General features: G+C 50.5%; 10 protein-coding genes across 10 annotated transcripts; 6 read left to right on the top strand and 4 right to left on the bottom strand.

Annotated features, from left to right (window-relative positions):
- Nucleotides 1-490: 490 nt before the first annotated feature.
- LTR84_004496 (uncharacterized protein) lies at nucleotides 491-1,987 on the bottom strand (the record flags this gene model as incomplete). The annotated part of the gene is made up of 1 exon (XM_064848073.1): nucleotides 491-1,987. One exon carries the CDS (start codon nucleotides 1,985-1,987, stop codon nucleotides 491-493), a length of 1,497 nt encoding a protein of 498 aa, XP_064704612.1.
- Nucleotides 1,988-2,954: 967 nt separating this feature from the next.
- On the top strand, nucleotides 2,955-3,660 carry LTR84_004495 (uncharacterized protein; the record flags this gene model as incomplete). The annotated part of the gene is made up of 2 exons (XM_064848072.1): nucleotides 2,955-3,164; nucleotides 3,217-3,660. The coding sequence occupies 2 exons, from the start codon at nucleotides 2,955-2,957 to the stop codon at nucleotides 3,658-3,660; spliced, it is 654 nt and encodes a 217-aa protein (XP_064704611.1).
- A 168-nt stretch (nucleotides 3,661-3,828) lies between these two features.
- Nucleotides 3,829-4,862, top strand: LTR84_004494 (uncharacterized protein; the record flags this gene model as incomplete). The annotated part of the gene is made up of 2 exons (XM_064848071.1): nucleotides 3,829-3,832; nucleotides 4,192-4,862. The coding sequence occupies 2 exons, from the start codon at nucleotides 3,829-3,831 to the stop codon at nucleotides 4,860-4,862; spliced, it is 675 nt and encodes a 224-aa protein (XP_064704610.1).
- Nucleotides 4,863-5,595: 733 nt separating this feature from the next.
- On the top strand, nucleotides 5,596-7,242 carry LTR84_004493 (uncharacterized protein; the record flags this gene model as incomplete). The annotated part of the gene is made up of 3 exons (XM_064848070.1): nucleotides 5,596-5,715; nucleotides 5,745-5,888; nucleotides 5,944-7,242. 3 exons carry the CDS (start codon nucleotides 5,596-5,598, stop codon nucleotides 7,240-7,242), a joined length of 1,563 nt encoding a protein of 520 aa, XP_064704609.1.
- Nucleotides 7,243-7,830: 588 nt separating this feature from the next.
- Nucleotides 7,831-8,448, top strand: LTR84_004492 (uncharacterized protein; the record flags this gene model as incomplete). The annotated part of the gene is made up of 1 exon (XM_064848069.1): nucleotides 7,831-8,448. The coding sequence occupies one exon, from the start codon at nucleotides 7,831-7,833 to the stop codon at nucleotides 8,446-8,448; it is 618 nt and encodes a 205-aa protein (XP_064704608.1).
- Nucleotides 8,449-8,626: 178 nt separating this feature from the next.
- LTR84_004491 (uncharacterized protein) lies at nucleotides 8,627-9,732 on the bottom strand (the record flags this gene model as incomplete). Its single annotated transcript, XM_064848068.1, has 2 exons — nucleotides 8,627-9,467; nucleotides 9,527-9,732. The coding sequence occupies 2 exons, from the start codon at nucleotides 9,730-9,732 to the stop codon at nucleotides 8,627-8,629; spliced, it is 1,047 nt and encodes a 348-aa protein (XP_064704607.1).
- A 272-nt stretch (nucleotides 9,733-10,004) lies between these two features.
- Nucleotides 10,005-11,230, top strand: LTR84_004490 (uncharacterized protein; the record flags this gene model as incomplete). Its single annotated transcript, XM_064848067.1, has 2 exons — nucleotides 10,005-10,252; nucleotides 10,300-11,230. 2 exons carry the CDS (start codon nucleotides 10,005-10,007, stop codon nucleotides 11,228-11,230), a joined length of 1,179 nt encoding a protein of 392 aa, XP_064704606.1.
- Nucleotides 11,231-12,649: 1,419 nt separating this feature from the next.
- Nucleotides 12,650-13,420, bottom strand: LTR84_004489 (uncharacterized protein; the record flags this gene model as incomplete). The annotated part of the gene is made up of 1 exon (XM_064848066.1): nucleotides 12,650-13,420. One exon carries the CDS (start codon nucleotides 13,418-13,420, stop codon nucleotides 12,650-12,652), a length of 771 nt encoding a protein of 256 aa, XP_064704605.1.
- Nucleotides 13,421-15,119: 1,699 nt separating this feature from the next.
- LTR84_004488 (uncharacterized protein) lies at nucleotides 15,120-15,794 on the top strand (the record flags this gene model as incomplete). Its single annotated transcript, XM_064848065.1, has 1 exon — nucleotides 15,120-15,794. The coding sequence occupies one exon, from the start codon at nucleotides 15,120-15,122 to the stop codon at nucleotides 15,792-15,794; it is 675 nt and encodes a 224-aa protein (XP_064704604.1).
- Nucleotides 15,795-18,664: 2,870 nt separating this feature from the next.
- On the bottom strand, nucleotides 18,665-19,719 carry LTR84_004487 (uncharacterized protein; the record flags this gene model as incomplete). The annotated part of the gene is made up of 4 exons (XM_064848064.1): nucleotides 18,665-19,089; nucleotides 19,151-19,236; nucleotides 19,299-19,309; nucleotides 19,366-19,719. The coding sequence occupies 4 exons, from the start codon at nucleotides 19,717-19,719 to the stop codon at nucleotides 18,665-18,667; spliced, it is 876 nt and encodes a 291-aa protein (XP_064704603.1).
- Between the last annotated feature and the right edge of the window lie 6 nt (nucleotides 19,720-19,725).

Raw genomic sequence — 19,725 nt, 5'->3', positions numbered from 1 at the left:
AAAATGATGCAAGAGTCAAGGAGCTGGTGGTGTGTGGAGTACAGGTAGCTTGGAAGAAGAACTCGTTGCTTGTGAAGATATAAGGGCTCTGATAGGCCATGGTTGATGGACATTGGAAGACAGGCTCCGTAGGAGCCCTATCAACAATGTTTCAACGTTTTCGTGATCGAAGACAATCTAGTTATTCTGACAGGCCAAGCTGTGTTTTCCCAGACCATGCTGGAGGTGGGGTTCCGGGCGAGCGCTGAGCCCTGAGCAGATCTTCACGTGTCAACCCCACCAGATCCGGGATTTTTTGACCCCTCAGGTCAAAATGTTCTAGTCTTTGTAGGGTTCCAAGGAATAACGTGGGGAACACCTTGACATGTTCCAGTAGTTATAGTGGTTCCATCGAGCCTCGGTGCCTATGAAGCGCTTCTAACAGACAAAGGGGCCAGAGTTAAAGAGTGTATCACCAGGGTCTAGTCTCTAGATGTACAGCCTGATCATCTCAGCTTCCATGCACAAGTCTATTCAAAGTCAAGGACATTTCCGAGCAACATGGCCATGGCATCTGGTCTAACTCCAATTTGAATGGAAGGATCTGCTTGAGACTGCCTGTTCTTGCCGAACTTGTCTTTGGGCATGTTATGTTGGTCCAGACGACAAGGGCGGCGAGGAAAACTATGACAGGGGACCATATCGGATAAGGGTCGCAAGTGTTGTCAAGCACAGACCAAGCATATCCGATTGAATCATCTGAGAGCTCGATGGTTTCGATGGTTTCAGGGCCATTGGATAGACCCATCCGTTGAACGACCGGAGCGTATCCTGCTAACCTAGGAAGTAGAGTTAACTCTGGGCAGGAAATGTAGAGTCGACAGCAAAAGTACAAAGCCAGGTCATTGGGAGATCTACCAATCCGGAAGGTCAATTCCCATTTATCCAGAGCAATTGACAGCTGATCGACCATTCGGCCATATTCGGAATGTGGAAGGGTGGGCGGATAAAGAGTTCGCACTGCGGAAGGCTTGCCTGACTTTACAGCGTTTAGTTGTTGCAAGTGTTGTGAGACATGTCTCGCAAGCCTTCTCAAGGACCTTCGCAAGCAAATGAAGTCGCATAAGATAGCAATGAGCAAGAGGACCGCGTCTTCTCGTGAGCCCAAGCCTGGGGGGACAAAGGCGTCTTCGTCTAACAAGCTTCGGTATGCCCTCTGAAAACGAATCCCCAATGAGCTGAGGTGCATCTCTATTTCATTTGTCGTCAGACAACTAGCTATGTCCAAATGCAGTGAGCCCAAAACGTTGATCAGCCAGAAGCAGCCGATTAAGCTCGTACGGGTTCCAGCATCCAACAGTTGGGGGGTCACGGCACCATCTGAGGGCGTGGACTCTTGGAGTCGAAGACGGCGCAGTATCGTGATAGACGATGGCAGCATTTGTTGCTCGAAGTTGCTCCAAACCTTGGTGTCTGAGCTTACAGTGGCGTAGACGCCCAGTAGGGCAGCCGTGACAACCGACTCGGAAGCTCGTGCTTCTCTGTTATCAACCTCGAGCATGACGGTCCACAGTGCATGGGAGGCAATGAAGAGTGTTTTAGCTAGAGCGCTCTGATCGGTCTGGTCAATAGCCGGTGCAGTCGAGGAAAGACAAGCGATTGCTAATTTGAGATACGGTGCGATCTGAGATTGTGCAGAACTCGGTATTGAAATGTTGTTGATGAGAATGTGGCTCTTCCATCCTGAGGAAAAGGACTCATGTAGCTGGGTAATCATATAGTCTGATGGAAGTTCTGGGAAGTCCAACAGCACCGACGTTGGATAGGTCAAGGTCTCGATTCCGTGGAGACCTTGGAAATTGACGTGAACGAGATCTTCATTGTTCACCGCCTCGGGGCTTGCAAGTAAAGCATTCTTGAAATTGTCAAGGAAAGCCTTTTCAAGGGGCGAGTTTGCGAGCTCGACATCATCCTGATCAGGATCCCGCGATCTTGGCCAGGTTGACATGTTTGTGTAGGGCGAGGACGAAGTCAATGCCACCGCGCCATGCTCAAGGACATGGATATATTAAGCTTGCTTTACAACTGGCAGTTCTTTGCGAGGTGATCAGGCATCTCAGGCAAGAGGGTGCAAGTACTCCCTCGGTTAACTACCTAAAGTATGAGTATTGGGAAATGCTCTGAGTGACGTCCAAATAGCAGTTCTTGTAGTGGCTTGGCATTCCGTTGGGGTCAAGGACCCCAGGGACTACCTCCTCCTTCTTCAATAGTGTTGACACAAAACATATACTCTGCTGCACGTCAAGATGGATTCAGGTATGCAGCAGGCTAGAGCACAACCTAGAGATCGTCATGAGGTGAGCCATCTGCCTATGTTAAGACCATCCAGAGCGAATCCTTCTCTATGAATAGTGTTCTATCTCAGGAACGCCGATGAGCTAACGGAGACAGTGCGACCTTTGTGGACGTTGCTTCGTTCGCAACGAACATCTTGTGAGACATCGGCGGACGCGTGAGCCACTAACATCTGGTCAGAGGGTGATAACTCATAATTCTGGTGCTTAGATACTCGCGAGAAGCCCTACCGCTGTCCTCATTGTCTCGCCACTTTCGCACGCCGTGACGTTCAGGAGAAGCACACCAACCGGTGTTATGCATCTCCTCATTCGGATCAGACCCCGCTTCAGCTCACCTCTGATGTCTTAAACCCACGAGGAACGACGCAAGCATGTGATCCATGTCGGCTTCGCAAGTTGAAGTGCGATAACCAGAACCCTTGTCGATCTTGTCGGCATCGGTTAGTCATGTGCACTAGAGATATCTCTCGAAAACCGCGAGGAAGACCTATCAGCGTCAACGTCATTCCAGAGCCTACTCCGGCTTTTACTCACGGAGAATCTATTTCCTTTCCAGACTCAACGATCGAGTTATTACCAACAGAAGGAGACTACTCCCGAAGCACCGGTGCTGCAAACATGTCTGTATCTTCCCATACTAGCCTAGAGTGCTCAGTGATCACGTCTGCACTTCAAAATGAGCTTCCTTCTGTCTTCAACCTAGATCAAGAGCTTGGATCACCCAAGCTACTGCAGCAGAATCCTCATTCAATGGATAATTTCGCCTTGTGGGCACAGATCGATGCTGATATGAACATGATGGACTTTTTTTCGGAGCTCCCAGGCATGGTATAGCAACAGTAGGCAGTCATTTAAGTCTTATGCTGATATTTTGTCTCAGGACTACCAAAGCTGGGCTCATGGGTGCGAAGGTTTGTTGGGCAACACCATATCCGCGGGCCCAACAAGCGCCTCCATGCAGGTAGCAATTGATATTATGAAAACTCACTTCCAAAAAAAGAACCGCGCAGCGACCAGCCTTGCCTACGAAGCCAGACAATGGGCCTCTGCGCCACCGTGGTTGGAACTATACGACAAAGATGTGCTCAATGTCTTCTTGAATCTAGCAAAGAAGCATCTGTCTCATCTGTTTCCAGGCCTCCTGGTGTTTGAGGCAACTAGGAGCACGGAACCGGAATTAATTCTAGCCATGGCTGCCGTTGGAGGAAGCTTTTGCTCCGTTGAAGGCAGCCATCGTGTTGCCGGTGCCATGTACAATGATGCCAGGAGACTGGTGTACGCCAAGGTTAGAATGCTAACAAAACTCCACCACAAATATGGCTGAAAAGATTACAGGCAGCGAATGAACCCTTCTCGACCTTTGATTCGGCCCTATCGCGCGCCAAAACCGTAAGTTTATGCCACCTCACCCTACCTGATTCACATTACCTCATAAATCTGTAGTTCGTCCTCTTAGAAGTCTATGGCCTGTGCAGTGGTGACGGCCGAAGCCATGAGTTTGTTGAAGCTTTCCACGGCTTCATAGACGAGGTAGAGCTTCATCTCAACCAGAGACATGATAATTGACTAATTTATATGGGTAGCTCGTAGCTCAATGCACGTCACTTCAGCCGCCTGAGCTGGTGCCCGAGGATTCTGGAGTCGCCCCGTATGTCCCGCTGCGAAACTTTCAGATGTACAGCGACAGGTTTTGTTGACCAAACTGTTAGTCTTCTCAATGCCGTGCTTCTACTGGATTGCTACCGAGTACTCCTTCTACGTCGCCCCCCAACACTCATGGCCCTGTCCGATTGTCGCCTGAATCTTCACAAAGGCCATCAAAATTGGTTGTCAAAGGTGGCAGTCCTTCTTACAGAGGATGCTCCAGTCTACGCCGACAGATCGCAACGGTTCGCCGATTTGGAAAGTATCGCTTGCTATGGTTGGTTTAGCAGCACGCAAGAGCCTTCTTGCATACGTGAGCCAATTTTATGGCGGACTGAATTCGTGGAACTTGCACTCGGCCGCTGGATCGATGCACAGCAAGGTGATGTGGAGCCATGGCTACTGGTCCTTTACCACATGATTCACATCACTCAACACTGCAATTTAGGGCTTCTCCAACGGCTGGCTCGTTTCATATCTCGAACAGATCGTATACCATCCGGCGCTGGGGCTCTTGCTTCGGTGAAGAAGTGGTTGTCAGGCCGGAAGTACGCAATGTCAGAGTGGCACGCGAAGGCTTTGCTCAAAGTTGCACAACGCTCTATCAGCGACACTGAGCAGCAATGGGGTCAAAACTCATCACGAAACGCTGACTACGACCAGATAACCCCCTACTGCTATGCCCCAGAAACACTACACTTTCCAGTCTGTGTGTACTCTGCCACGCTCGTCCTCTGGTATGGCAGTCTTAATCTAGGTCGCGATGAGTTCCTCCGCAATGCTCCCCTTGAACACGGGATTCAGATACTTGGTGGCCTCAAAATGCACCTTGCTCGAAGTCTAGGTACTGCCCTAATGGAGCTCAAGCGCGAACCCGGTTGACATTTGAAAGACATTTGCATGCCAAGAGGAATAGAATTCATGATGTAGCAAGTTTCTTAAACCTCTAATGTTCAATGGTCGCGATGAAAATCCTCCTCGAAGGTGATCTGATGATATGATGGAGCGAAGTTGGATAATATTTCTGGTGCTTGGGTAGGCACGTAATTCCGACTTAAGGTATCGCAAATCGTCTCGAATCACGGAGGACTAGCGCCTTCCCAATCACCAGTGACTCCATGGCTTTAAACTGCTCGAGGTCGTCTTAGTGCTCAGTCATTCATCAGAGTGAAGAGGAACAGCGGAGCATTATTACCTAAGAATTAGCCGCCGCCGACCGGACCTCCACCTCGCCGCTGTACCACGCTAGTCCAGTGGAAATCCTCACGACCAAAGGATAACTCCATCATACAGAGGATCGGTGGATTTCAATACAGCTAAGCCTTGCCAACGGAATGATGGAGAAAGCGCGAAGTGTCGTCCTATCTTGGACTTGTGCGGTCAGAATACTCGCACCACCAAGGACTATCCCGGGTATCAGGGGAAGATCCAGGCTCAAACAGTTCCTCCACTTAGACATGAACAGCAGTTCTTTTTGAACTTCTCATTTACATCTTGAAGTTCGGTAGTATCACATACGGAGCTTGGTACTTTGCCCAGAACAATTCCTCTATTTTGGACTGCGTTGCTTACCTGCGTCACTTTATCATCTACCAAGTACTATCACGCTTTCAACATGCCTCTTATTCAGCTCAAGTTTTGGAGCGCCAATAGTTACCATGATCTGAAAGACAATGGATTCAGTTTGCTGGTTCTTGCAGTCCCTGGATTTCTGGTTGCGGTATTCTTGTTGAAGGTGGGTGATTCTTTGGCTGATTTCTGAAGCGCTTCTGGGCTGAAAATCGATCTGCTGAACAGACATTTTACAACGTTTACTTTCATCCTCTCGCAAAGGTGCCTGGTCCATGCTTCGCAAAGGTGAACGGAAGCTATATGGCTCCTGCGCAAGCAATGCTTTGCCGGGCACAGGTAAGCCAATTGTAGCGCGGACACAAGGGTCTTCACATCTGACATGATCTTCCAGACTCTACTCGAGCTCCACAAAAGATATGGCTCGGTGGTCCGGATTGGGCCAGGAGAGGTCTCGATTTCGGACTGGAAAACATACCGAGAAATCTATAGCCATGGTGCTAGCACCAAACAGAAAGACTTTTACGAAGCCACTCGACTTGCTGGCCACGACAACGTTTTCACCATGATCCATAAGGATGCTCATGCGAGTCGACGCAAGATTCAGGAGAAGTCTTATTCGCAACAAAACATTCTCACAAATGAATCATTGATAGCAGACAAAGCCGAGATATTGACTCGAAGAATGGCCAAGGGATCCCAGCATGGGCATTCCGTCGATGCATTTCGACTTGTTGGCTTGTTCAGCTTGGAGGTGATCCTAGCCTGTGCATACAATCGTCAACACGGGGATGAACCGACCGACGAATGCACGACTCTTCTGACTGCGATGGATGCCTCGGCGGTTGCAATTATCACCAGCGCAGCTGTGCCTGGCCTCAAACGCTCAGTCGGAAGGCGTCTGCCTGGATCCATAGGCAAAGCATTTAGGCAGTGGGATTCCTGGCAGAAGATAACTACTAACCTTCTTGACACATTTCAGCAGCATGAATTAGCCCAGGACAAAACTGGCCGGTTCATGACCACACCACTATTGCTTAGTGTAGACAAACATCTGGGTCGCAAGCTGAAGCGTGATGAGTTAATCGAGGAACTAATGGGGCTCACTTTCGCGGGCAGCGGCACCACATCCACAACGTTGACATATCTACTCTACGCTTTAGCCAAGGACTCTGACCGTCAAGAACGACTGCGGGAGGAGCTACGAAGCTCGGCCGGAGACAGCCTCAACGAGCTTCAGCCACTACCATATCTAAATGCGGTAATCAAAGAAACCTTGCGTCTCTACCCTACAATCATGTCAACTTTACCACGAGTCCTGAACAAACCTTTAGTCGTGGATAAGCATCTGTTGCCGGTCGGCACTTCCGTCGGCATGCAAAATTACGTGCATCACCGCGACCCCAATCTTTATCCCCAGCCTGACGAATTCTGTCCTGAACGATGGTTGATGGATGATGCTGTGAAGCTCAAGGATATGGACGCCGGTTTGACGCCCTTCTCCCTAGGACCATACAACTGTATTGGTCAGAACCTAGCCCGGGCGGAATTGTATCTAGCAGTTGGTCGAGTCTTCCGAGGACTGAAACTCACGCTGAACGCTACCATGAAAGATTCGGACATGGAGTTGGAGGATAGATTCAACATTGCTCCGAGAGGAAGGCGGCTATTATTTGATGTGAAGATCGTATGATAATGCTCTGACTAGAGCTCTATTAGAGACTCAATGTCGGAAACAGGGCTCCCAAGTCATACCCACATTGAGACTATTCCATAGTTGTCTTGACAATGTTCCAAATCTCAACACCCTCAACAAAAGAAAATGATCAAGATAAGTCCACCGTGCGTCAACAGGTTCACACGTAGACTCGTTATCCAAACTTGTGAGTAGAAGATGTGATGGGTGAATCATCTCGACAGGCTCAGCCATTGTTACAACGACAAAGAAATTCTCTCGCTCTGGAACAAAGGGTCGAAAGATGAAGAGATGAAGACTCAAAGGCATTATGTTCATGTTTTGTCACTCTTTGAGTCAGTCCTTGTATTAATCATGGGTGGTCTGGTCATCCCGGGTCTTCGACCTTTTCTGACCAGAATGCTGACTCACATTCAACGAATATATCTCGAAAGCAATTCTAGCAAGAAAGCAAAAAGCACAAGCACAAGCACATCAAATCATATCACATCGTTTCAAACATTTTGACCATCAGCAAGGATGCCATTTACCATCAAAACGCGCTCAACAGCGTCGAATGCAACCATGAACTCCCACTATGAAACCATGAGGTGCTCGGAAGCATCATGGAAACGCGGTCAAGGGCCGGTGCCCAGCGCACTGGATAGTCCGAGTTACGACAACGGAACCGGCGCACTGGATCCACAGTTCATCCGCGAGAATCGACTCCCGTCCCACGTGAAGACGGCCCGAGATTTGTACGCATACCAAAAGCAGCGCGACGCTCAGCAATTATTGAGTCCATCAGCTGCGATCCGAAATTTCGGGCAAGCGGGTTCGCTCTACTCCGAATCGTCATACTTTGAACGAGATTCGTACAACTCGTATAGTTCCTGGTCTGGTCGGTCGTCCGCCCAAGGCCAGTCTTGCGAAATCTCCCGCCCTTTGAATGTCAGAGGACCTGCGGTGAAGTCACTTGTTCATGCAGACCCAATGGTCCGCGGACTGAGAGGTTTGTATGCCATGCGCGCCTTCCCCCGTGTCCTTCCAGGTGCCAGGCGAGTGACTCCGTATGAAGGATATTGGCTCCATCGTGGTACCTTGAGAAAAATACCCGGAGAGAAGGCAGGTAAAGGCGTTTGGTGGAAGAAGAAACAGCAGAAGACGCCTGCCAAGGAAGCCACGAATAGTAGTGTCGAGACCAGTGGATGGTATTCCGACTGAAGGTAGGTAAGCAGTTCAAATTGATCTTCGTTAGACGTCCATTCACACAATGGTGCCCCGATGGAATTTCTGGGCCGTCCCAGAAGCCCGGGCATTGTGCCGCATCATTTATTAGCTTCATCAATTCATGCTTCAATATTTGCCACTTGATGATATTCTCCCAGTCGCTTGGAATCAATCAATGCACAGCAGCATCGACAATTCGCTTTCTCACCTCAGTGCTATAGCCAGGACTAGACTCGTCCATGCCGGCAAGCTCCGCGTCGACGGCGGCTTCATAAGCCTTGGTGACGCTGTCCTCGTCAACTCTGACACGCTCCTCCGCGAGAATCTTGATACACTCCGCAATCTTCGCAATCTCCTTCCTCGTCCCCTCTCCAATATCGTCATTCTGACTCGAGTAGATCGCACTGCTGACCGCATCCTCGAGATTTGAGATACTCACACCTCCCGCGATCTTGACATCATCCTGTTCGACGTGCTTGCTCAACCAAATGTAACCATTGACGCCGAGGATGACATCCACATCCCCACCACCCTGGGCGCCGCTGTTGATTGTGAAGACCTGCCTCCTACTACGGATGACGCCCCCACCGCCACCGGTGCCAGACACGGCGAGGAACATGCCGTTGCGCAGCTTGCCGTATTTCAGACTTCGCGTGTGCAAACTCGCTACACCGTCGTTGGCTCCCACCTGTTGCACCTCCGCCACGAGTAAGTCGCCTTCCTGGAAGTAGTTTCTCATTTGCAATTCATCTGCAGTCGTCCGTCTTCGTAGAACCCCACCGGGCAGATTAATTGACGAGAGCGGTAACTGTGCAAGCAACGGTGCCGCGACGTCCACCTTCCAGCGATTTTTCTGCACCTCCACAATGCGGCCGACGACGAGATCGCCGATCTCAGGCGTGTATCTCGCCCGGAGTGGGGCGATGGAGAGGAGTTTGTTCGTTTTTCGTAGCGGGCCGGCGAGGGTTGCGATGATGGTGCTCAAGGACTCGTCCATGAATGTTCCGTGTCCTCTGTTGAGGTGGTTAGAAATGGTCCCGGCGGGAGTAGTCTTGACATTCATGAAACCAACCTCATCCATTGTATCTCCTGCGTGACCATTTCTCCAGGCAGAGTGATTTGTCTAGTGGGGCCGGAGGAAAGTCGTGGGCGTTTAGAGGGCCGTCCGTTGGCGTTGTCCACCGACATGTCACTATCACTGTCTTGGTCGAAGCCATGGTATGAAACCACTTGGTCATAGGCATCTTCAGCCTCCGGAGGGAGGACCGCCAGACCCATGGTGTTGTGGAAAATGAAAGGTGATTGTTACAACACACAAAGAAGATGGGAGAAAGTCCATTCGATTGAAGTTCAGAATTGGAGATGGATTAAAATGCTAACGGTCACGTGGAGATAACGCCCCCGCAGCTTATCGTTTTTCCAAGGGCGGCAACATTTTTACAAGATGTTGAAGTCATCCATTATTTCAAGAACCATCTTCGTCAGTATTTTGCAGAGTCACCTTCTATAACCATACGATCACTATTTCTACTGAATAATCTTGAAACATCATGGTTCGTCACAAGAAAGATGGCATGTCCGCCAAAGCGAAGAAGTACTCGACAAATCCACGCCATACCAGCCGCTCACAACGAGATGGCGATGTGGAAGGTGGCGGGGCCGAACGGCCGCCTTTCAAGGCAGCATGTTGGGACTTTGGACACTGCGACTCGAAGCGATGTAGTGGCAAGCGATTGATGCATTTTGGGATGATGCGAGAACTGCCCATTGGGCAGAAACACCAAGGTGTTGTGATCTCGTAAGTCTACTGTGATTCAATACCTTTGAATGTGGCTGACATCATAGGCCAAACGCAAAAACGATAGTCTCGGCCGCAGACAAGGATTTGATTGAACAATATGGAGCCGCGGTCGTCGAGTGCTCATGGGTTCGAGTCCAGGAAATACCATGGTCACGCATTGGCGGAAAATGCGAACGACTACTCCCCTATCTTGTCGCCGCAAACCCAGTCAACTACGGAAAGCCGTGGCGGCTGAACTGCGTGGAGGCTCTGGCGGCATGCTTTGCCATTTGCGGCCATCTCGACTGGGCGGAAATCGTCCTCCAGCATTTTCCTTACGGCCAACCATTTCTCCAGATAAACTCTCAGCTCCTGAAACGTTATGCCGCTTGTCAGAATGAGGAGGAGGTGAAGAAAGCCGAGGAGGCTTGGTTGGCAAAGCTGGAGAAGGAGTATTCTGACAGCAGGCTGACCAAGGGCGCTGCGGGGGAGGACGATGTCTGGGCCGGGGGCAATAGGAACCGCATGGAGCCGCCCGCAGACTCCGAGGACGAGGAGGACGAGGAGGACGAGGAGGACGAAGGGTCGGACGAAGAAGAACATGGAATCGCTCCTCAAGGGGTCTCACTCGACCTTCCCCCGATCGACGACGAAGATGATGACGAGGCGGAGATGGCAGAGATCAGGAGGAAAATTTTGGCCTCGAAACCTTTCGCCGACTCTGTCTCCTCCAAAGCACAGGACAAACAACCCCAAACCCCGACCGTCAATTCAGCCCGGGGTCCTGATGTCCAACAGACACAAAACCCGCCACTCGTGGACTCAGACGCCGAATCTGGCTCCGAGGAGGAAGAATACGACGACTTCGACCAGATCGCGAACGCAACGCCTGTCACAGATCGCACGGGGATCGTCGCGAGGGAGAGACAGAAAAAATTGGAGCAGTCGAGTGCATCCTTCTCACGCACTGTGCTTCCCGCGCCGGGAAAGTGGTGAAAGAAAAAGCTCCCTTTCCAGGAGACCCAGCATTTGAAATGCAATACCATATACCACATCAATTCTCACATGCCATAGGCCGGAAAAAAACTCCCCTTGGCCCACTTTGACCTAGTTTCCCCCAAACAGATCTGCATGTCCAAACTGCGCATGTCGTTTGGACTGAGCCAATCGAACGTCGCCGGGACTAGGTTACGGCTCTTTCTTCCAGGTTTCCCCCTGCATCCAGGGCCTATGATTGGCGATGGCTCTTTTGGAGCCTCTATCATCAAATTGCCTTCACTCAAGGATAGTGTATTCTTGACTCAACAATTCAGACAGCGCATGCACGCGACTTACGTCAGAGGTGGCTTCAAGTCTTACCTATTCAATTCTTGCAGCGGTACGAACACGGGAGCGACTTATCCAACGCAGGATACATGCAAGCGACGTAACCGACATCGAGCGAAGGCGAATCTTCGCCCTCTTTGTCGCTTGCTTGCGTTTGACAGCGAGGGGGGGAAGCCTTTTGCCAACTTGTCCCCAGAAATATGACGTTTTTTCTCCCCTGGTAGCCCGGTGGGTTTGTGTCGTCTAAATTCCACATTCACAAAATGTGCCTCTCATTATTGTGGATTGCTCCACGACTCTGCAGTAGATAAAGTACCTTTTAAAAACCTGTAGCAGTGAACTGACCCGGCTACCTGGCTGTGCCGCGTAGATGTTTTCCTCTCTTATCCCACGGGAAACCAAACTCCGGGCCACGCCTTCAAGCAGAGCCATTTTGGCCGATCCTCGATACTTCGTAGCTCTGCCACGCCTCCAGTGTCTCGTCCCGCGTGCGTTCTCTTTCAGATCGGCGGTGTGGAAGTTTAGTGAAGAAGATCTCCCCGAGAAAAGCCTTGTTTTGATATCGGTAAAATCCAGGACATCGACAATCCCTGCCACGTTGAGCGTAACGCGGAAACGGAAGGGTTTGTATGATGCGGAAGTAGTTCTCCGCCGTAAGAAGCTGCGAAGGGACTCTAGCGCCAAAGACGTGCTTCTCCCAGGGCCTTTCCCCAAGCATGTCGTTGCATGTATGCGGACTTGTTCGGGCATCATTCCAATCGCATGAATAAACAGTTGATGAGCACAAGGTAATTTGTGAACGCCTCATCGGAAATAGAAAGATACTTTGGTTCATTTAAACAACATGGTAGTAGTATGTAGCTCTGAGCTGTCGGGTATATTTAATACCCCGTTAAAAAAATCCAGAGCTCAAGGTTCCGCCGTCGCTATTCCTCGTAGACACCGTGCCTGCCCACCCACCCAACCAACCAAATTCCGCTCAAAAACAACCTCCGTCCTGTTTGTCTCTCTCCCCAATTGAATCACCTAAGAAGCGATGCAGATCCATGCGACGGATAATGAGTATCTCATGTTCGAGCCACCCAACCATCATATCGCCATCGATACATTCCGACCACCCGTGTTCGTATTATACGTCTCTGCCAAAGACCCCGGCCAAGGCGAGAGATAGCGATCGATAAGCGGGAGGGCCGGTAAGGAAGACCTGTGTCTGGGATAAACACCTGTAGGTCTCTCCATCATCGCTAACATGTCATACTGGCCTGGATCGTGCATATTGTGGATGAGTTGCGGAAGGTTGGGTGGGATAGTGCACGCGCTCGTGTCCAGGTAGGCGTCTAGATCAAAGTTCATACTGGACGAGTTCTCCATGTGTGTCATGATCGGGGCCCCCGAGGTGGAATTGCTGCGGGAAGACAAGTGTTCTGAAGCGGCGTAGAGAAATTGCTCAGACATGTCCATCTCCGGAGGCGTTGCGGGTATTGTCGATATTCTGTTGTTGGTGGTGGTGGTAGCCGTGATGATCGCTCCGGACTCCGGACTACGCATGGAAGCCATGCTGAACGAGGATTGGGTGGGCGAGGGGAGATATTCGTCTTGAGTGGGCGATGTTGCGGAGGCAGGACTCGTTGCATCCTGTGGTGGTCGAACTGAAGAGTTGCCATGAGAATTGACGCCCGTGCGTCCGTTCTCTACACCTCCTGGGTCTTCCAGTGAAGGTCTCATCAATCCCAAGGCATCTATAATTGCAGTAGTCGATGGAGGACCATTGGATTCATCGAGAGGATTTCCAGGAAATCCAGAACGACTCCGACAAGCCCAATATAAGCGCTGGAGGGCCTCGTCGGTCACTTCACGCATCTGGCAGTAACTGTATCGTTAGAGTGATGTTATCTTCGTAGAAACAAGTTGACTTACTAGCTTCGGGCTTCTCTTCCTCTCCTCGCGGTGTACATACACGCAGTATCGCAGGCTTGGCAGGTCTTGCAGGGGTTTGTCCCATCACATTTCGATTTCTTCAACCGGCACCGGTCACAAGCTCGTGGAGTACGGCGTTTGGCCTTTTCGCTGCTCTTGCTTTGGTGTTTGTTCTTAGAGATAGCCATCATACTTGTTGAGCTACCACTTCAACGGCGAAAGGGGGTATGATATCTTGTGGGAGATGGGTGCGGGGTGATGTGATCTGGACACTTGCAAATGGTGAGAATAGAAGCATTCGAGGCTGGTATTTACCGAGTGTACCGTGAGTTTCTCATTAATAAACCACAACTAATGGGACAGATATTGTCGTCATCAAAGCGGGGCCCTTCTGGGTTGTAGGCTCATTCGCACAGTTGTATAAGGTATGGAGAAGTGAGATCTGTTTGCGACTGTGGACGCCTCTGGGAAGTAAGACTTCCTACCATGCATCCTGTTGTTCTTATCCGAAGCCATGGGCATCCATAGTCCATGGGCAGCAATCAATCATCTAGGAGCTGTGAGCCTCCACGGAGAACGATCAATGATCGATGCATCAATCAAAATTGTGTCCAACCAGACAGAGCCGAAGATGCTTGATTCTTTCAGCATGAGGTGGCTGTTTCGATGATCTTGCCTAGATGGTAGACTTGTGGAATGGGATATTTACTCCGGGTTGCATTAAATGCGCCGCGGCAGCAAAAGAGAAGTATAACATCGTGGAATTGACCGTGGTAAGACAGGGCTGGGGTGGTCAGTGTTTAATGCCATACGTCGATTCGATCGCGGATATAATCTCCTAAAAGCCAAGCCTCTGTAAAGGAGCACAAGGTGTCGGAATCCATGGTGAATCCACCAGTGCCCAAGGTTAACCGTCCAGCTTTGCATGCAAAGACAAATGTCATTCGGAATGTAGCAGATTAGGCAGGTATGTAACCAATAGCCCATGGGAGGTGGACAGGGGACGTTGCACATTGCACGAATTGGAAGAATCCATTGGCTCTCCCGCATCCAATCGCTCCCATCACTGGTTTTCGGACTTCAAACTCCGGTTCGTCATCGTTCGTTGAATCTCCACCTCCTCAAAAGTCAACCCCAATTCTTCAGTCGAATTCAGTAAAGCTCGGTAGCATTTGAGAATTTCACCTGTCCCTTATCAACAGATGAAATGCCCAAACGCCCATCGTCATTTGCCATGACCTCCAAGCACGTTGGAGTCTGGACTATTGCCACTATGAAACCGATGTCGACGGCTCTGGTTTCCGCGGGTCGACTTGAGCCGTAGCTAATGGTTCTTCGCATTCGCGCGGTGTGAGGAGAGCTCAAAGCTACAACCCCATCAACACCGCTCCTGCATGAGTGCAGTTTTGCCACCATTCTGTGCCGCTCTGACAATTACCGGCTGGGTGTCATGACGAATGTTGCAGCATCGACGAAGATAACCTTCAGTTCATCCTAAGGTATTTGTTTGCCACGAGCGACTTGTCGCTTGAATTCTAGATTATACCTGCCATTCGCCCTCTCTGTTAGCCAAATAGTTGGATCTTTTGAAACATACCTCCCTCACACACACCAACAACACACAAACTTGCGTTGCGCAGACATGGCCTTGGACGCGGCGTTCTCTGCACCCCCTACTCATTTTCCCATAGTCCAAAGCTCCGATTCGTGGCAGCTCGCATCTCTTCCGGGGTTCATGGACATTCCGGAAGACAATTTTCCTGACCTCTCCATGTTTGAAATCTCGAAGATGCATTCGCATTCACCGTCCCCAGCACTCTTGAAGGCGATGATCCCTCAGTATGTTCAGCCTAACGACACGTACAAATCATCGTCCCCAACCGAGTCTGTTGACTCATTACACAACAGACAGACGTCGCTGGACTCGCTATCGAGTTTCGTGTCACTCGATCGTCAACAGACGCTGCGTCGCCTGTCTTTGGCATCGAACGACTTAAATAATGACACCTACCGGCCTCGGAACACACCGGTCAGACGGCGGAAAGCCACCACGAGTCGAATTACACCTCGATCGACCAAGCATGCTAGGGAACTCGAGCTCAACCGGAAAGCGGCCACCAAATGTCGCAACCGACAGAAGAACTTTGTCGAAAACCTGCAAAACAAATGTCGCAACGAAGAGGCAAGAATGCTTGAACAGTCGGCGTTGGTGCACGCCTTGCATGACGAGGTGGTTCTCCTCCGGAACGAGGTTATGAGACAGAGTTTCTGTGGATGCCACTCTCTGCGGAGTAATATGCCACCACTCGCTGGTTGAAAAACCGAAAAACGAGACTCACCAATATATACAAAAAGACACCAGACATCGGTAGACCACCCTGGTCTTGACAGTCCAAAAGTCTATCCAGCATGGTCATCGGCGCCAGTGATTTCCATGATTGAAAGTGTTTTCATCGATGATTGTTCATCGTTACGGTGGTTAAATGCTCCGCAACCAAACAGTTACCACGTCAGCGTCGACTCCGGCCCTGTGTTGTGGTCTTCGATCCTGCTGGCTACGCTGCTTGCAGGCTGAATTGGTATGACTCGAAGAGCGAAATACTGACTGGAAGATCTCGAGAAGAGCAGTTTCGCATCTTTTGATATATCCGCTCATGAGAGAAAAGGATTACCCTCTTTCCAGCCAACATGAATCACGGCTTAGCTCGTGCATCATGCGAGGTTCTAAGAATGGTACAAGCTTTCCGTCTAATCATATGCCTGGTACAACCTGCTTCAAAGTGAGGTGTCGTTCTATCCTTGAAGTCCTGTGCATCATGGGACCAAGCACACTTCGACATGGATGGTATGCTCACCAATAGATGTACCTGGAAGCGCAGCTGTACAATCGTGCACAACGTGGTCATTTGTTGGGATCTTGAATGCGAGATTTAATGAACCTGAGGTAGATCCGGATTGGACACCAGGAGATCTAGTTGCATGCGTTACGCATCGCATTGCTGTAATAATAATGACGAGAAGAACTTTATGAACCCACTTTATCTCTTCACCGTAGAGAGTCGTCTGACCCTCATTGCATATACGCGGTGTCGATCGTTGTGGAAGTTAAACTCCATCAGATTTGTAACGAGTGTCATTGCATCTAGATTTCCGTGGACGAGGAAGATGTTCATTGCCTGAGGCTAAAAGTGACCACCACGACGGCCATAGCTAAATGTGTTGCCTTGGGTTGTGAGCCTCTACCAGATCTCGATAGATGCTTTGAAATTTCGCAGTAGAAATCAGCCGATACCCAATTCCAGTTTGGAGACATGGTTGAAATCCCACACCATCATGGCAAGCCGCCTAATTGTGCGGGAGCCGAAGAGTTGCGAAAGACCGCTATGGATCTCCCTCGGCATCGATATTGCGAAGAGCGTAGACTCTTGCACCGTAATTAGCTTGCTCAGCTGCGCTGAGCTGATTATCGTGGCTGTAGGAAAGAAACTTCACCTCGCAGACGGCGCAGACGCGGTTGCCACCATCGCTGGGCTCATTTCCCCGTGAAGGCCGAAGAGAAAAGGGCCATCACGCCAATCGCACGCAACGTGCAATAGCAAGATGATATTGTCGACTGATTCCAGCTATGCCATTCCAAAGACATTGCCATCATCACCAGCGTATCCATGCAGCGCAGCAGGTCTAGGAAATCACTCCACGCTGTCCCATTACCAGCGTCAATCAATTGTGGAAAGGGCGTGCCTCACAGATCGTGACCACCTTACCAAAGACGGTGGATTTCAGCTCGACTGCTAGGGCTCGCCCTCAGCCAGGAACAGGAATCGAGGTCCGCAAGACATTTCAAGCTATCGCAAGCCATACCTCGGTAGAAAGCAACCCCAGCGCTGGAAGACCGAGCATGGATGGTGATTTGTGAAGGGAGGGCAAAATTCAGGCATTTTCCCAAGGTACTTACCTATTGCTGAGAATCGCAGTCTCAGGGGATCGTGTATCAGACTGCAACAACACATCGGCGCGAGGTGTCAAGTTGCCACACGCATCAGCCTTGTAGCTGTTGTGCATTCGGATTAGATACTCACGAGGTGATGTGGATGTTCAACATGCATACAACCTCGAGGCGACGGGTGTAGTCATGGGTCGGCTGCCTAGTGTCAGCAGCCATGTGCCAGGTGCTGAATAGGCTCCTCGTTCCCACTCAGTCATGTTTAGTGGCATGAACATCGTGATGGAACTTGGGGTTTTGATACCGTACCAAAGTGAATCACGCCGCTATATGGTTAACCGGAGCTAGTGCGCCTAGGGGTCTAGTGCGCACAAACTTGCCAAGTCTCTCTCAGACACACCCGCCGAGCCTGGCATTACCCAGGACAGGACAGGACATTCAAGTGGCTGCTCACAAATCTCTCGCAACAGCAATCACAACGACCTCGAGCCGCATTCAAGTCTGAATCCCGTCGAGCAAATCGCCGTGCCTCCTGATTAGCTGCCCACCGTCAAGTCATATCCGTCTCTAAAAGGAGAGAGAAACATGGAGAACCACAACAACAACGACCCAAAAGACCCCGCCAGCTTCCTGTCCTCGATCATCGGCGTCCCTGTCACGGTCAAGCTGAACTCGGGCGTCGTGTACAAAGGGGAACTGCAGTCCGTCGACGGTTATATGAACATCGCACTGGAGAAGTGTCAGGAGTTCGTCAATGGCCAGTTCCGCAGGGACTACGGCGATGCGTTTGTGCGCGGGAATAATGGTGAGTGCCTAAAGAAAATAATCCTGGGTCAGGATGAATTGGGGTTTTAAATAAGGAAGAGGACTCTGGGCTGACTATGTATTTTGGGAATTCTGCAGTGCTGTACATTTCGAGCGATTGAAGGGTCTATAGACTATGGGTTGTGTACAAAGTCTTGGTCGACTCGAGAAAGGGGATTCGACTGCTTCTAACACAGGTCCCGACGAGCAGCGCAATGTCCTTCCAAAGGCAGAACGTGGGCCCCTGGAACACATTAGGAAGCCATTACCCCCAAGGACACCCATCATGAACAGTGTCGCCCTGCGGAAGAAGTGTCGATACGGTTTACTGATACAAAGAGGTGCACCGCCATAAGCAAGAGACTGGTGTGGACCTCTGTCCGATGGGGTAGCTCCACGAGGCCGGAGAGAGTAGGAATTCGAGACCTTGTTCCATCAACTCAACCGCCACTTTTGAGTGGCTCGTCGGGAATCCTGGTGGTCCAAAAGAAATAGGTTCGGCCACGCAGAGCGATTCTGCCCTGCGCATCCGTCTGCTCAGTCTTAACGGCGTCGAAGAAAACCTTTTTCACCCTCTCTAGCTCTTGCCCTTCTAATATTGCAAATTGACTGAGCGTCCTCAACCTGCTCCAGATAGCATCGGGCGATAGACGCTGTTCGTACTCGACAGTATCTTCCCCGATCGGCAAGCCAAAGATAGGATTTGCAAATTGCAGAGACAGCGGGTTGCTCCGATTCTGCTCATCAAATACCTGTTTCCACTTACCCTCCCTAAATCTCGGTGTGTCGTCTTGAAAAGTGTGTACCACGTCGCGCATGGTGGCTCCCCAACCAGGCTGTATGTCCCAGTCCAAGGGAGCGTTGTCTATTCCAATATGAGGTAAGCAAGTGTGCGGCACCCGGACTTGAATCGATGGGGATTATACAGTCATCCATGTTCCAGATCCCACCAAAGACTCCTGTTGGTTGAAGTACGCGTGCGATCTCGGTTAATGCTTGCATGTTGGCAAACCTGATGACCCCGTCAGAGATCGGCCTTCACGATCGGAAGATCTGTTAATCTTGAATACTAACCAGTGAAATGCCTACCTCCAGATCAGCCACGATATCTTAGCTTAGATGTGCGAGCTCGAAAACTTACCTGTGCTGCGACGACCGCTGCGACACTGCCGTCCGGCACAGATGAAAGATCTTCGGCATGTCCCTTGACCACCTTCACAGCGGTGAGGTTTTTTCGCTCGAGTTCCCCTCGCATGTCATCGTGAGGTTCGATGGCCAGAATATCATACTGCTCAGGTCGTGACGCCAGGATCTCTGTGAACTTTCCGGTCCCTGCTGCAAGATCTACAACTTTGGCCCTCTTGACACCGGAAACCTCTAGTTTTTGTAGGAATTGGTCGACTGCTTCAATTGGATAGCTAGGCCGGTGAGTGTCGTAGGCGGCGGCCGAGGCAAAGCCGCTCTGGACTGCCGCTTTGAGCTTGAAGTCCCTCATACTTGT

The sequence above is a fragment of the Exophiala bonariae genome, assembly GCF_035927105.1.
Source record: "Exophiala bonariae strain CCFEE 5792 chromosome Unknown scaffold_19, whole genome shotgun sequence".
Lineage (NCBI taxonomy): Eukaryota > Fungi > Ascomycota > Eurotiomycetes > Chaetothyriales > Herpotrichiellaceae > Exophiala > Exophiala bonariae.
Note: the sequence above shows the minus strand (reverse complement) of the source record. Positions and strands in the feature narration are given on the sequence as shown.